Raw genomic sequence first — 15,728 nt, forward strand, 5'->3', positions numbered from 1 at the left:
TTGTTACTACCCCATATTAGGCTTATACAAGATATAAAAAGTTTTTGGATTTTGATACTTTAGCACTTTCGTTTTTATTTGACAAACATTGTACAATTATAGAGTAATTAGACTTAAAAAATTCGTCTCGTGATTTACAGATAAACTGCGCAATTAGTTTTTGTTTTTATTTATATTTAATGTTTCATGCACATGCCGCAAGATTCGATGTGATGGGGAATCTTGAATTTTTTTTTTGTTTTTAAGGTGAACTAAACAATGCCTTAGTAGCTCGCAAAAAAAGAACAATGGCTTAGGGTGCGTTTGGTTGAGCTGTGGCTTTTGAAAAAGCCGCTATGAGCTGTGAGCTGTGGAAAAGCAGCTGTGAGAAATCAGCTGTGGAAAAAGCAGAAGGCCGTTTGGTTGGAGCTGCTGTCAAACTGTAGACTGTGTAAAAAATACCTATTATGCCCCTGGAGGCTGAGGACATGTTTATATGAAAATTGCTCGTAACAAAATAATACATCACTTGATTATCATTAAAAAGACTGTTTAAGCAAGATAAAAATAATTTTCATAGTTTTTCATCCATCAAAGTGATTGGTCCATACAACAATGTCATCCCTCAACATAACATAACTAGCTTTCTCTCGCACTAACCAAACCATCCGCTATCCTAGTACGAATGATATTCATAGTATCCTCGTTCTCTACATGCTCACTACCATCCTCTCCTGTCGTGTCACTTGTCTCTTGTACCAAGTAATCTTCATCGGCGTCACATCTCTCGAACTCCTTATCATGCAATTGGCTATCACGGATAAAACCGATCACTCCAATCTGCTTTGTCACCCATACTTGAACCGCACAAACAAAAATTTCGATCAATTTGCAGGGAACACAACAAATTTACCAAATGTCATCATGGTTGCAACTAGTACTAATGATAGTACGACAAGCAGACCAATATTCACAACCACTACACAATCAGAACACAAGCCAGAAGGGGTCCTTGGCTCTTTACTTCAGTAGCAGAAGGGATCAGACATACCTGGTGCGCCCTTGGTTGGGGCTGGCGGCAACTCTGGGGCCAGTGGCTGGCCGGCTGCTCGACGGCGCGAGGATGTGTTGGCGCTGCAGCTCGTCGGGCAGGGAAGCGCCGGCGTCAGGCGGGGATGCGTCGTTGATGTAGCTCGTCGGTCGGGGATGGACTGGCGTCGGGCGAGGATGGACTGGCGTCGGGCGGGGATGTGCTGGAGATGTAGCCGGGGATGACGACGCCGGTGGGCGGGTTCGGTGGGGTGGCCGCCGGCCTCGGGCGGGAGTGGCGGCGGAGGAACCCTAGGTCGCGGCCATACTCGCAGAGTCGCGAGTCGCTGTCTCGGGCGGGTGGGAGATGGGGAGGGTGAAATAGAACCGCGAACCGTTTTTTCCCCTTCATAACCAGTGGCAGTGGGTAATTTTTTCAAAGTTACCCATCCTAAAGCCGGTGAAAGCAGGGGTAAGGTGCTTTTAAAATTGTACTGCAGTTAAAGCTGCTTTTGGGCAAAAGCACATGTAGCTTTTGGACCCTTTGGTTGGCTTTTGGCTTTTGCTAAAGCAAAAGCAGGTTGAAAAGCCCAACCAAAAGGACCTTAGTAAAGTGTTAAGCTGCTTGTCTAGAGATCAAAACGATGCCGTGCAGAAAAGCTACGATTTAGGATTAAAAAAAAATCTGTGTTCTTTTGAGAAAAGAATCTTCACTTGATTTTGCTATTGCTCCGTCTTGTTCGTTTGGCTGATAAGTCATGGTTGGAGGTATTGTTCACTGATTTATTGTAAGAGAAAAATATTATTGAATAGTTGACAGATACTAAGATCCTTATTTTTTGATATACATATATAATATATATACTCTCTCTCTCTTTTATATAGATAGAAAAAGGCTGAAAAACTTGTATAGTCCGTACCTAACGAATGGTGTGAGACTTCAACGGTAGTGTAGCCGACGCCCGACGGCCAGCAGCACTCACGTATACGATTACGTATAGCACCGATGTGTACGGCGTACTGGCAAGCACGTGCATCCAGGACCGGCACACACGAAGCCGCGTCCGCTTGAGCCGTGTCGCCGGTCAACGGATGGCCGTTGGCCGGCACACTGACGCTGGGCCATCCCCTTCCGGACGCAGCTCATCACGGAACAAAACTACAAGAGCGCCTTTTCCTTTCGGCCGCTGCCGCTGCCGCTGCCGCTGGCGGCTTACCGAGAGCAAGGGAAAGAACCCGTATGATCCGCACGCAACAGCGTGCGCGGTCCGTGGGCGCGAGGTTTCCGGCGACCGGCGTGCCGGGCGCGGTATCCGGGCCGGGCGGCGCCTGGCAGGCAGCACGCGTGGTGGGAGAACCGAACAACTACCTCTCGGTGGGCTGCAACTGCGCTTCCTATATTGGGGCCGGCCCGAAGGCCCATCAGTACACTTCGGCTGGGTGTCTGGAATCCATGTCGCTAAAGTCCGGGCCGAGCATTTGCTTTGTATTGGAAAGGGAGTCCATTTGGTCTCATAAAAAAAGGAAAAGGAAAACGTCCACTTTTCCTCCCCTAGTTTTCATAATAGTTCGTTTTTTCTCCCTTAACTCTAAAACCAGACAAACCACCTCTCTCAACTTTTTAAACCGTGCATTTTACCTCTTTGGAGAGGTTTTAAAAGCGGTTTTGCTATAGTAAATGGTGATTTTGTCTTTTTCTTTTTTTTATTTATTTCGACTAAACCTTTGAAAAATCATAGTAAATAAAAAAAAATCATAAAATAGAAAATCCATTTTTTGGACTCCACATGAGTAGCTCTACACAGTAACATATAATATGGAATACTTTAGTACAAAGCTTTTGATATAAAGGTTTTCTTTTTTTTTCTTTTTTTAATTTAAATCTTTGAAAAATAATAGAAAAATTGTAAAATAAAAAATCTAATTTTATTGGACTCCATATGAGTATATATACACAATGAAAAACCTTTATAGCAAGAACTCTGTACTAAAGCATACCATATTATATGTTCATTGTGTAGATCTACGTTCGACAAAATTTGACTTTATATTTTATGATTTTTTGTGGTTTACTATATTTTTTAAAAAAGATTCAACCAAAATAATTTAGAAATAAAAAACAAAATCATCGTTATTGTAGCATACCACCATTCGCTGTAGTAAAACCGTCTTCGAAACCGCTCCAAGGAGGTAAAATATACGGTTTGAAAAGTTGAGGGAGGTGGTTTGCCCGGTTTTGGAGTTGAGGGAAGAAAAATGGACTTTCGTGATAGTTGGGGAGCAAAAGTAGACTTTTTCCAGAGAGAGAGAGAGAGATCCATTTGACCTCTCCAATGGAAGTTTGTTTTGCCTGCAATTGCACCAAACGGATTTTTTTTTGCTTCTCCAATTTTTGAACTATCCGAATAGATGATTTTAAAAGTGATTTTGGCTGAACTACGTCAGCCCAGTGACGAAGCTAGACCAAATAAGAGGGTGGTGCATTTCTCTTATAGATACATAAACTCGAGTTGTAACCATGATGAAAAATTAATTTACTCAGTGGTGTTTAATTTTTTCGTGGGTGCATGTGCACCCATTGTCTTGTATATAGCTTCGCCACTGCGTCTGCCACGAGAAAGACAGATCGGACTGTATTTATAGTTTGGCAGTTAATTACAATGCAAAATGTAACAACCTATCTTTTTAGAAAAACCATCCAAATACTTTTCTACAAAGATACGCAAAATCCTAAAACTAGAAGAGAATAATTAAGCTGTCAATGTTATTTTTTTTCCTTACGTCGGTCGTTCCATGATACGGGCCACAAGATTTGGTAGCCTCCACCGTGTTCTGTCTTCCGTGCAAAGCAGCTCTGCAACACGAACGTTCTACTTCGTCTGGAGCCCTCGGTCAAAACTTGACATCAGGGCCTTGTTTAGTTCCAAAATATTTTGCAAAATCGACACTGTAGTTTTTTCGTTTGTATTTGACAAATATTGTCCAATTATAGACTAACTAGGCTCAAAAGATTAATCTCGTCAATTTCGACCAAACTAGTTTTTATTTTTGTCTATATTTAATACTTCATGTATGTGTCTAAAGATTCGATGTGACAAGGAATCTGAAAAATTTTGCAAAATTTTTTGGGAAATAAACAAGGCCCGGATTAGTACACGAAAAAAAGATAATTCAAATGAGATAGGAGCCCCGGGTCTATGTTGTTAATTTACACCGCTGTTGAGGCTGTAATTACATTACGACACCCAAAATGAAAAGACAAACGTAAAAGGAAATATCACGCTATCATACACTGCACGAGGGAGGCTAACTGTGAGCCTGTTGCCTGTGCCTGTAAACACTTTGTCGGACGTGTTCGATCGGTGGGTCATCTCCTGGCCGGCTCGACCCTCTGCATCCTAATCTGCTCCCTGAACTTGGCTATGAACTCGTCGGCCTTCCTGTCCACCTCGTCCTCCACCTCCGTCTCCGTCTCCGTCTCCGTCTCCGGTCCTGGCCTCATCGCCAGCTCAAAGAGCTCCTCGTCGCACGAGTTGCCGTCCTCATCGTCCTCGTCCACCCCGTTATCTTCGCAGCTGTTTTCCTCCTCCTTGATGATGGTGTCATCGTCGTCGAGATCACTGCTGAACGAGCTGATGTCCGACGCCGCAACCATCTCATCACGCAACGTCTCGTCGTCTGCTTCGTCGTCGATGGGCACTACAGGATCGTAGCGGCGGCCGAAGGCGCTCCTCCTCGTCGCTTGCACCGCGGATCTGGACCGGAACTGCTTGCTGCCCGCGGAGCCCAAATTTGCGTTCGGGCTCCGGTCGCCACGACTAAGTGCTCCAAATTCGTTGAAGCTCCTCGCCTTGGCCTTCAGGAGGCCGCGTCGTCGCCCGCGGCCGAGAAACGGCGGCGGCGGTGGAGGTGGGGGAGGCGGGAGCAGAGGCGGCGAGGACGGCGAGAGCGTCAGGTCGGCGTCGAGGACGGAGGACGGCGAAGGGATGGCGTGCTCGCGCACGACGTCGTATCCCGATCCCGGTCCCGCCTTGGGAGCTAGGAGCAATTCTTCTTCTTCCTCCTCCTCAATGCCGCTGCCGTCGCTCATCATCATATCCCCTGCTGGTGTCGCCGCCGGCGCCGACTCCTCGGCCGCCGCTGGCTTCAGCTTCCTCACGGGCAGGAGGAGTGGTTTCTCGCCCGTGTCGGTGATGACGCCGTTGCCGCTGGTGGTCGTCCCTGGCGCCGAAGTGTCCGCGACGACCACGAGCGGGTCGTCTGCAAGGTACTGCGAGCTCCACGCCTGCTGGACGCCGCCATCGTTGCTGGCGCCATCGACATCGTCGCCGCCGCCGTCGTTTTCCTCGAAGACCAGCGGGCCCCGCATCATCTGCGAGACGTAGGCCTCCACCGCCGCCTCGTCGTCGACGACGCCGGGCAGCAGCTTGGCGTCGTCGGCAGCCGCTCCCGCCGCCGCGGCGGCCACCTCGGCGCCGTCGTCGGCGTTCTTCTGGCCGAAGACGCCGTAGGAGAGGATGATGCCGAGCAGGAGGAGGTGCGGCAGCTCCCAGATCCTGGGCGCCTCCTGCGCCTGCCCCGACGGCAGCAGCGGCAGCAGCGCCACCACCAGCGCGAACAGCGCCGCCTTCGCGGCCAGGCTGGACGGGAACAGCAGCGCCAGCACCTGCTGCAGCCACGCGGACACGGAGACGTCGCTGGCTGCCGCCGCCGTCGTCGTAGCTACTCTAGCAGCAGCCTGCTGCTGCTGCTGCGCTGGAGCCGTGCCGGCCGCCGCCTCCGCCATTGCGGACGACGCGCGCGCGCGCGCGCCTCTTGCGTTGTCCCGAGGCTGTGTGTTTGTTCGGGGTCTCGGTAGCTAGGTTGCTGCGATCGGTGCGGTGGCGTCGGTATTGGGAAGCTTGGAGCGACAGATCCTTGGCGTTCGGGCGGGGAGAGGAAGCTAGCTAGGAGGCTTGGTCGTGAAGCGAAAGGGAGGGAAAGAATTTTGATCGCGGCGGAGCAGAACGGAGAGGAAGGGGAGCGGGTCACTGTCATTTTAAATCTGATGACAGCAGGCCAGGCCTCGCGCGGGCTCCCGGATGATTAACTGCTGCTACTACTGTGGAAGGAAACGGCAGGAATGCGCTAGATCAAAATGCCAGAATTAATTTGAGGAAAAGGACCTCTTGGCCAGCACTTGGGACTTGGGCATATATAGTAACCTCTAGAACTCCATGCACTGTAGAGAGTAGTATGTCATTAGAGTATTTAATTTTAATTATTGTACACTCTAGCGTGTAGCCTAGCCACGCAAAGATCGATGGTGGAGCCGGCTGCCGGTGCAAGGCATGGTTGCCGGAGCACACACGGCACAAAGGGGCGGCGTCGCCAAGGTCAGACGATGGGGCCATGCAATGGCTCACCTGTGCCTCGCTCTCGATCGGTGATCGTTTAAGCTTGGAGGATCTCGTTCAGTAGAAGATGTTTCTAGTAACGGACGAGCATGCAGATCATCATCCTGATGTGCCGAAACAGGAAATTAAGAAGCTAGTCCAGACTTCAGGACGACCCACTAGTGGCCCTAATCCTGATGATCCGGCGAACTCCAGAATCACAACAAAAGCTATAGGTGTGCTGATACTCGGCGCCGCTGCTGGAACAGAATATGCATAGTTGGATGTAGCTCTGTACACCGTGTTAATTTTGAAGACTACTACACAAGTCCCTAGATAGATGCGATCCGATCCGATCTGATTTTTGCTGCTGCGACGTGATTCGTCTTCGTCTCATCTGCAGAGATGTGAACGCCGGCTTTCTCAAGAGGTGTCTAGATTTTCAGGAAACGGAAAAAAGGTAGCTTGCTCCAGTCAGGCTTTCTGAGCATGGGACATGGGTTGTTATCCTTTGCTTAATTCTGCAGCTATCCGATCCTTTACCACCCCCGGGAAGGAGGAGATTCCATGTGTTTCCTTGTTTGTTCTGCTTAATTTTTCTCCGGGAGGTTGAAGAATGTTCAAGTTACTGCTTACTGGAGTGGAGTAATCAAGGGGGCAGTAATATTCGACCCCATTTCACCGTTGACTGGCTCCCCCTCCAGTTGTGGTTCACCGTTGACTGGCTGTGGGGGACAAGCGGCAGCAGCTGTAGCAGGCCACGAGTCCGCCTCCGAGAAGATATCAACGATCTGGACTGGGCCAGAATTCTTCTTGTTTGTTTTTTTTTCTGCATGATCAGTGGGCTAGAATTTATTGGCATGGGCCATAATGTCTGTACGTTCTCCCTTTAAGTATTTGGTCTGTTTATCTTTTGTTTCTGCAAAGAACTCACGATACATACGTACCTTTCCTCTGTCCTTCCTTAATTATCATTCTCACTTTCTAAATAGTCAAATATACTCAAGTTTAAAAATATTAACAAGCATTAAAGAACTATATAAGTTATCTATACTATACTCCTAAAGCTAGACAGGGAGCCCCCTCTCATAGATCACTGTTTATGAACTGTTCCCCCTCATAAAACACTGTTCTGGTAACCGTAAACCCGTTAAAGAACGGTAAAAGTCCATTAAGGAACAGTAAACCCGTTAACAGAAAAGTAAAAATTCATTAAGAAACAGTACAACCCGTTAAGGAATAATACTACCCGATAAGAAACAACAAACCCATGTAGAACCAGTTACACCCGTTACTAAATACTTACGGGTTCCAAACATAATGGGTTTAAAAAACCCGCTTACTGCCCCGTGCGAAAGCACGGGGGCACCTACTAGTTACTTTATATTTATACATTTTGACTAAAACGTTTGGCATATCCATATTGATAGATAATTGTTGCTGCGTATATAATTCTTTATTAAGAAATTTCAAACATCTAGTTAGTGTAGACTATAGGTGGCTATGGCAATATCTTCGTGGCCTTTGAGATTTCTTTAGAGTAAATAGTCATTAGAAGGTTTAAATATTAATATCCTTTTGAGGACACCACTGCTACCCATTTAAGATATCCTTTCAAGGTCTTTCACTGATCTTAGGCAACATGGTGCATGTTTTAAACTTTTTATGCTGTATTAGTACTAGTGTAGTCTATGATCTAAGGTCCTTATTTTTTATAAAATAAAAAAAGAGTAGTGTTAATAAAATACATAATAAACACAAGAGTTCCAATTTAACTTGAGGATTACAAAAATTTTAGCAACAAATAAGAGACTAATATTTGGAAAAAAAATCATAATTTACATTCATGATGTCATAAGACATGGATTCCAACAAAAGCCGCCGAAATGTAAGCTTAAATTTCAATAAATACATCTTAAACGTACACAAAAGTGCCTGCAAATAGGGGAGAAAACTACGGTATATATCGAACAAAAAACAACAATTTATAAGTTTACAAAATATCTATTATGACTATTGTGTTAGAAAAGAAAAAACATACACTTTAATATAAGTAATAACACTTTGGGCGGGGCGTCCTACCCACCGGACGCCTTGCCCACTCACGCACAACGCGTTCACTTCCTCTACTTTTGTCTGCACCGCTCTCTTTTCTTCTTCTACGCCGTCTCCTCCACTACTGTCCGCGTTGCTCCTCTGCTTTCTTCTCTGCCGCTTTCCTACGCGCTCTCCACGCCGTCGCCGGGACAGGGGCACCATGCCCTCGCACCCACAAGCTCACAGCGTGCCCCCGCACGCCTATACTCTCTTCCTCCCTCCGTCCCTTGCCCACCGCAACCTCCAAGCATGCGGCCCTACTCCCACATCTCACCGGAGATGAGTATGACGGTGGTGACTCCGACTACATAGGACGCGGAGGGGTCTTGATCTAAGACATGGTGCTCCTCCTGTAAATCTAGAACTGAGGCTTCCTCCTCCTCCTTTTCTGGATCTAAGGGGATGCAGTGGTGGTTAGGATTCCGATAAGCTCTCGGACATCAATTTTGCCATGTTGTATCAGTTTTTTTATGTTGCACTAGCTTTTCAGTTGATGTCGTAGAAGTACTACTTCTTGGGATTGTTATAGTATGTTTCATAAGCTATTCAATCTTATGTTGTAGCAGTTTGTTCTATGTTGTTGTAGCAGTTTGTTCAATATTGTTGCAGCAGTTTGTTCGGTGTTGTTGCAATAATATGTTCATGATGTTTTAACTGCTCCATGTTGTTCTTCGTTGTTGCAATAATATATTTAAGGTGTTTCAACTTCTACATTCCAATGTTGCAGTTGCCGTCCCTTTCTTCTTCGTAGGAAGCTAGGGATGGGCTATGGGGGCGAGCTGGCGGCGGGCGTTGGTGCTAGGCCGGCGAGGTTTGGAGGTGTGTCGAGTTCCATGTGTTGGGGTTCCATGCGTGGGCAGCCGAGGAATTGAAGGGCGGTTCCAATCTGTACTCTTTCTTCTCTGTGCAGGGGCGGGTGAGGTCATGACTTTGGTGTGGAAGTCAACACCTTTCTTCTCTATATGGGGCGGTCGGGCGGGCGCTAGCAGTTCCGTAATACTTTGAGAAAGAGATAGTATTAGATAATAACTAATTAATGCTTATGTATATTGTATTAAAAAACACGTGTTGATGGATTATAGTGAGTTAGTGACATTGATAGGCCACGCGCTGGATGCCAGCGGGGCGGGGTTCATTTTCCTTTTACGTTACGCCGTTGCCTGCCGAACCGGTCCTCGTTCGTTCACTGTTCTGACCTTTGAAGTGGCCCGATGAGCTGATGTCACTGCACCGGTAGACACCTGGGCAAGAGATCTCCGGTTTCCTTAATTACTACTTGTAGTGAACACGAAGTCAATTTCCTCGTACGTTCTCGGTTGTTGTTGGCAGGGTGAAGTGAAGATTCATCAATGTTTCCAAGTACGTAGTTGCCATTTGCCCAAAGCCTTGGAGACGATGTCATTTGTTAATCGTTGCTCGCAAAAACGCGGGCGCGACGCTTCGACTCGACAGTGACATACACTTGAGGACTTTGACGAGGCGTATCTACTAGCTTGTGTGAGGGATGAGCTCTATAAAACTACCCGCAACTGCTCTCTTGCATTTGCTACTTTCGTTCTACTAGACGTACGTGGAATCGTGGATACGCGAGCTGCTCAGCTAGTAGCATAGCAACGAAGACGACGGAGCACTGCGTGTGTGCGGCAACAACTTACAACGGCAATGGGCGTCGGCGGCGGCGGGAGGACGGAGGCGATCATGCGCGAGATCGCGAGCCTGCGCGCGCAGCGGGACGAGCTGGACAGCCGCATCCGCTTCTTCGAGTCCCAGCTCCGCGTCGGCGGCGGCGCGCCGGCGCCGACCACGATTCCTCCCAGCTTGTCCACCAAGCTCGACGCCGTGGGGTTGCACGCCGCCGCCCAACAAGGTGGCGGCGCCCTGAGCCCCGACGTCGTTAGACGCTACAGCCGCCACCTCCTCGTCCCCGACTTCGGCGTGCAAGGTTGGTGCCTGTAATTAATTTGCCTAGTTAGCTTTCTGATCTCTTTCCCTGATCGATCGTGAACAACGCGTGAAATTTGCTATGTGCGCGTGAAATCTGAAATGGATTGTGTTCTTTTTTTTTTGTTAACGAATTAAACGAAATGCATGGATGGGCAGGGCAACGGAGACTCTCTCGGTCATCAGTTCTGGTGGTCGGAGCCGGAGGCTTGGGCTCGGCCGTAGCATTGTACCTGGCTGCCTGCGGCGTTGGTAACTAATAAATAAACGTCCCATTGTTAATTTCTTTTTAAAAAGTTATTTTCTTTTTTACTACTAATCCCTCATACTAGTAGCTCAGCTTTGCACTTTTGCTGACCATTTTCCTACTATATATTACTAATTTGATCTTATCTATTTATAGGTTCTCTAGGCATTGTTGATGGAGACGACGTTGAAATTGGCAACCTCCATCGTCAGGTACTACCACACATGGTCTGCACTGTACTTCGTCTACATCTATGTTGTAGTTGTCATGTACGTTACCTCCACCGGTACATTACCGCCTATGGTGGGCACTACCACACATGGTCTGCTAATTTAATTTCGTGGTTTAGGTTAAGTCAAAGACAATAAATTGTTTGACAAATTCCCGTCACTGTTTTAATTTCTTATAAGCACAAAAAAAAAGTGCCGTACTTTTCTTCTGCTGCTTCTTAGATTAATTCCTCGTCTGTTTGCCTTCCTTTTCAGGTCATACACGTAGAAGCATATGTTGGGCAACCTAAGGTGAAATCTGCAGCAGCTGCTTGCCGGGCGTAAGTATACTTTGTAGTATTCTGACTTTTTGAGAGATAGGCTACCATGCAAGCTTGCTTGCTTGCTTTCTTTCTTTCTTTCTTTCTTTCTTTCTTTCTTTCTTTCTTTCTTTCTTTCTACTAATATCTCAGACCTCTTGTATATGTGATCGATGACTCGATTTTTTTCTACAAACCAGGATTAACTCCTCTGTCAACGTGTTGGAGCATCATCTCAAACTGAAATCAAAAAATGCTTTGGATGTTGTGAGGCAGTATCCTTGACAATGTGAAAGAAGAATTTAAATTCCGCATTTTGTTATTGTTGTAAAGCCTGTTTTCGATACTAAATGATCACAGATATGACATAGTTGTTGATGCAACAAACAGCATTGCTAGTCGGTACATGCTTAGTGATTGTTGTGTCCTTCTCAACAAGGTAACTAATACTAGTATATTGCACTTTTGTTGGCAACAATACATATATTACCTTAAATTGAAATTCACCTTCTCACCAAATAAACAAACTTATTGAAAGTTTAAAATTTGGAGAAGTTCATACATCTTGTTTATAATTTGTTAATTTTAGCTATACTGAACAACTGAATCCTTATCAATTTTAATGTTTTCTCAATCAAAGTAGTTTTTCACCTGTTGTGATGTGCTGATTTATTGCCATCTAACTCTTCAGCCTCTCATATCCGGTTCAACAAGTGGTCTAGAAGGACAGGTAATTCTTGTTGTCTCAAAATGGTTTACATTTAGCCTTAAGAAGTTAAAATGTTCACTTTGTGACACTCTTTAAACTTTTAACAGTTGACGGTGTATAACCACAATGGAAGTCCATGTTACCGGTGTCATTTTCCAAACCCAGCAGCATGCCAGAGTAGTTCTGCTAATTGCACTCTTGGGGTTGGTAAGTTACAAAATTCTCTATAATGCCCAATCAACTCCAAGATATTACTAACACAAACCAAATTGAGTGAGAAGCTGATTAGGACATCATTTTAAGGCTATAAATTAGGTGTTTCAATAGTACGGCAAGTATCCATGCATATTGAACTGCATTGTCTCACTTATTCAGTCTGTTCATTATTTTTGTTCTAGATATAACACATTTATATTGCCGAGAGTTGCTTTAAGACGCTGATGTGTCAAATACATGCATCCCTTTCAATGATATGCATTGAGTACATTTATATGATCATATCTTGTCTTTCACCGTTATTATTTGATAAGTACTCCTACCATATTGTCTATATGCATGACCTGATAATTCCCCTTGTATTGTTCAGTTCCAGGAGTGATTGGCTGCCTACAAGCTCTTGAAACTATAAAGGTTGCAACTCGTGTTGGTGAATCCCTTTGTGGAAGAATGCTACTCTTTGATGCATTATCCTCCCGTTTTAAGACTGTATGTCACTACATCATGTGCATATACAGTGAATAAATCATGTCTTAATGTCTCATCCTAGTTTAGCATGAACTAGAATTTCTGTTTGACTCATAAAGCTCATGAACTGTTCTACATTATTATTGTTCGGCAGGTTAATAAGGTTCATCAGAGGTCATCAACTTGCACAGTTTGTGGAGATATTTCTAATTTGACTCAAGACACTTTTGTTATGTTTGATTATGACAGCTTTGCACAGTCTACAAAGTCTAGCAAGGTAAACTACATTTTGTTTGTAATGGCCACTTTCATTTAAGGGTAAGCAACAATACCAAGAAAACATAAGATTTGTGACCTGACACTGACAGTGACATGTATGTTACCTACAACAATGCAGCCGACGGTAATCCAGAACCCGCTCCCAAAGAACGCCCGGATCACCTGCAGAGAATACAAGCGGGTGCTGGACAGCGGCAGGGCTCACCTGCTGCTGGACGTGCGGCCGGTGCACCACTTCCAGATCGCCTCCATCCCCAACTCCGTGAACATCCCGCTGCAGGAGCTGCAGGAGAGGCTTCCCCGGCTCAGGGACGCCCTGAGCGAGGTGGCGGACGTGTCGCACGGCAGGCAGGCCCGGCCTTGAAGGCGGGCAAACGGGGCGGCCGCCCTGGGCCCCCAATTAGACAGGGCCCCACCCCAAGTATACAAACCATGCAATGATGTTTAAAGTATTTGTACATTTATATAAATTGTTACATATGAATATTGCTTTTGTATATAGAATTAAGTATTTATGAGTTTATATATATAAGTACTATTCTACATCTCCGAACTGTTATACTGGACATAATTTAGTATCGTTTAGTATTTTGCGTTTCAATGTTGTTCAGTTTTTTTAGTCCTGGGTGTAGTACTGAATGATATTTAACGTTGTTCAATATTATTCAACATTTTTTCTGCTTAGTCTTGTCTTACAATGTAGAATATAAGGCCCTATTTGGTTCCTCCTGCTAAATTTTAGTCAGCTAGAACTATTTTATCTACTCTTAGGTGGCTAGTGTAACTAAACTATTTTAGCTCTTTTTGTCAGTGTGTTTGGATTTTAGCTACTAAAGTGACTAAAATTTAGCAAGGGGAACCAATCAGACCCTTATTCTAGAATAACAACAACTAGAACCTTGTTAGTTTCCAATTTTTTTAAGATTTCTAGTCACATCAAATTTTAGACGCATGCGTGGAGCACTAAATATAGATAAAAGAAATAATTAATTACACAGTTTACCTATAATTTATGAGATGAATCTTTTAAGACTAGTTAGTCTATAATTGAACAATAATTGCCAAATACAAACGAAAAGTGCTACAGTAGTTAAAACCAAAAAATTTCCCTTAGGCCTTGTTTAGTTTCCAAAAATTTTTGGTTTTAGGTACTGAAACGCTTTTATTTTTATTTGGCAATCATCTCGCGATTTATAGGCAAACTGTATAATTAATTTTGGTTTTGACTATATTTAGTGATTTATGCATGTGCCGTAAAATTCGATGTGATGAGAAATCTTAAAAAAAGTTTAGTTTTTAGGGGTGAACTAAACAAGATCTACATATATGTATAAAGGACCCCTGATTTTTGTTTCGCCCCAGGCCTCAAAAACTCAGGGCCGGCACTGACGGCAGGCACCGCCCCGTGTACTTCGTCTGCCAGACCGGCGATGACTCCCTGGCCGCCGTCGGCATCCTCCGGGAGAACGGGTTCCCTTACGCCAGTGCCATCGCCGGCGGCCTTGAGTGTTGGGCGCGAGAAATTGATCCCGGGTTCCCTGTGTACTGGTGATTACAGATTATACTACCATAGACTGACTGGGCAGACGTAGGATAGTGTGTTCAGGGATGAAAACTGTGTACCTTCAGGGCTTGTTTAGAAACATAGCCCAATCCATAGCAATCCTCTTCAGGATAGTGCTGGATTTTTATTTTGTTTTACATTTGGGGCTACTGGCCTCTTTCTCAGGGAAATGGGCCTACCATCCTTTGGCCCATAAGCGGTGGCAAGAGAGTAGTGCGTGAACAGTCTGGCAAAATCAGAAGTAGCATGAACACTAGTTGAAGACAGCGAACCTTTTATGTGCTCCTGAAATGTGCCATATACAACTATACATTTCCATATGATAGTTACTACCAACTGGTCCCATCCGGTCCAAAGAACTCATAGTACTCATCTAGTTTTGACTTGTGATTGCTCGTTGATTTAATTTGATTTGGGCTCCGGCACAGCAGAGAGCTAGCAGTGCAGAGACAGTAGCACGACCAACCATGTGAGCACCCTGTCTCCTGCGAATCATTGTGCTAGCTAGCCAATCTCGCAAAAGCCGGGCCGCGGCGGGGTGCCAATGAGTGTGTACTACTGGTACTAGTAACACACGGCACGGGCTATCCAATCCTCCATGCTTACTTTCTCGTACATGAGCATCTGTAATCGTATTTATTAGGGGCAGACATGGAAAACTAACCTTCAATTAATCACTCCTTAGTTACCACAATCATGTCCTAAACGTCAGGTTTTCCAGTATGGAGTGAGTATAGATTATATGCAACTTGGATGGAGTTCTCAGTTCAGGCTTCAGCAGAGAGAAACTGACCCCAGCTTTCGCTCCAGAAGTTCCGGTGGGCGTGGCGGCCGCCGCCCCACCGCCCGAGCGCCAAAGCTAGCCGCCCTGGCTGGCATTCGCGATTCGATTCATCGTCCGTCCCTGGGTGCCTGAATCTGTGTATGTTTTGTCCAAGTATTGCACGTCTACAAAGCCTGGAAAGCTCAGGCTATGAGGCTACCTCTGCCTACCTGCCTGCTGTGGGTTAAGTTGGTCACGCACACGACGCACGGGGCGATGGAGTGGAAGCTGACGATATCTCCCGACCCGACCAAGAAACCTGCCGGGCGCCCGCGCGCAATATTGTTTTGCTGTTTGAGTGCAGAATATTCATGCATGCACGTTGGGGACAAACTCCTCCTATATACTATAATGTTAGAATGGTCGTTCTTGCAAACATTTCGGTGCTGTGTAGTACTGGGCACCGAATAAAGTGGCGAAAATGCAGCGAATTGGATCGGGAGGCGACGTAGACTGCGGGTATATATATATC

At 45.7% G+C, this 15,728-nt stretch overlaps 3 protein-coding genes across 3 annotated transcripts; 1 reads left to right on the forward strand and 2 right to left on the reverse strand.

Moving 5' to 3' along the window:
* LOC8055959 lies at positions 513-2,431 on the reverse strand. Its single transcript, XM_021463631.1, has 4 exons — positions 2,226-2,431; positions 1,992-2,137; positions 1,031-1,414; positions 513-836 (listed from the first exon to the last, which is right to left on the reverse strand). Exons 1-4 carry the CDS (start codon positions 2,429-2,431, stop codon positions 619-621), a joined length of 954 nt encoding a protein of 317 aa, XP_021319306.1. The 3' UTR covers positions 513-618.
* LOC8055960 lies at positions 4,157-6,593 on the reverse strand. Its single transcript, XM_002448239.2, has one exon. It carries the CDS (start codon positions 5,792-5,794, stop codon positions 4,376-4,378), a length of 1,419 nt encoding a protein of 472 aa, XP_002448284.1. The 5' UTR covers positions 5,795-6,593; the 3' UTR covers positions 4,157-4,375.
* LOC8055961 (adenylyltransferase and sulfurtransferase MOCS3-2) lies at positions 10,047-13,407 on the forward strand. Its single transcript, XM_021463995.1, has 11 exons — positions 10,047-10,422; positions 10,581-10,673; positions 10,825-10,880; positions 11,154-11,218; positions 11,398-11,472; positions 11,558-11,636; positions 11,889-11,927; positions 12,014-12,113; positions 12,493-12,611; positions 12,745-12,867; positions 12,988-13,407. The coding sequence occupies exons 1-11, from the start codon at positions 10,143-10,145 to the stop codon at positions 13,231-13,233; spliced, it is 1,275 nt and encodes a 424-aa protein (XP_021319670.1). The 5' UTR covers positions 10,047-10,142; the 3' UTR covers positions 13,234-13,407.

This window comes from Sorghum bicolor, chromosome 6, assembly GCF_000003195.3.
Source record: "Sorghum bicolor cultivar BTx623 chromosome 6, Sorghum_bicolor_NCBIv3, whole genome shotgun sequence".
In the NCBI taxonomy this organism is placed as follows: domain Eukaryota; kingdom Viridiplantae; phylum Streptophyta; class Magnoliopsida; order Poales; family Poaceae; genus Sorghum; species Sorghum bicolor.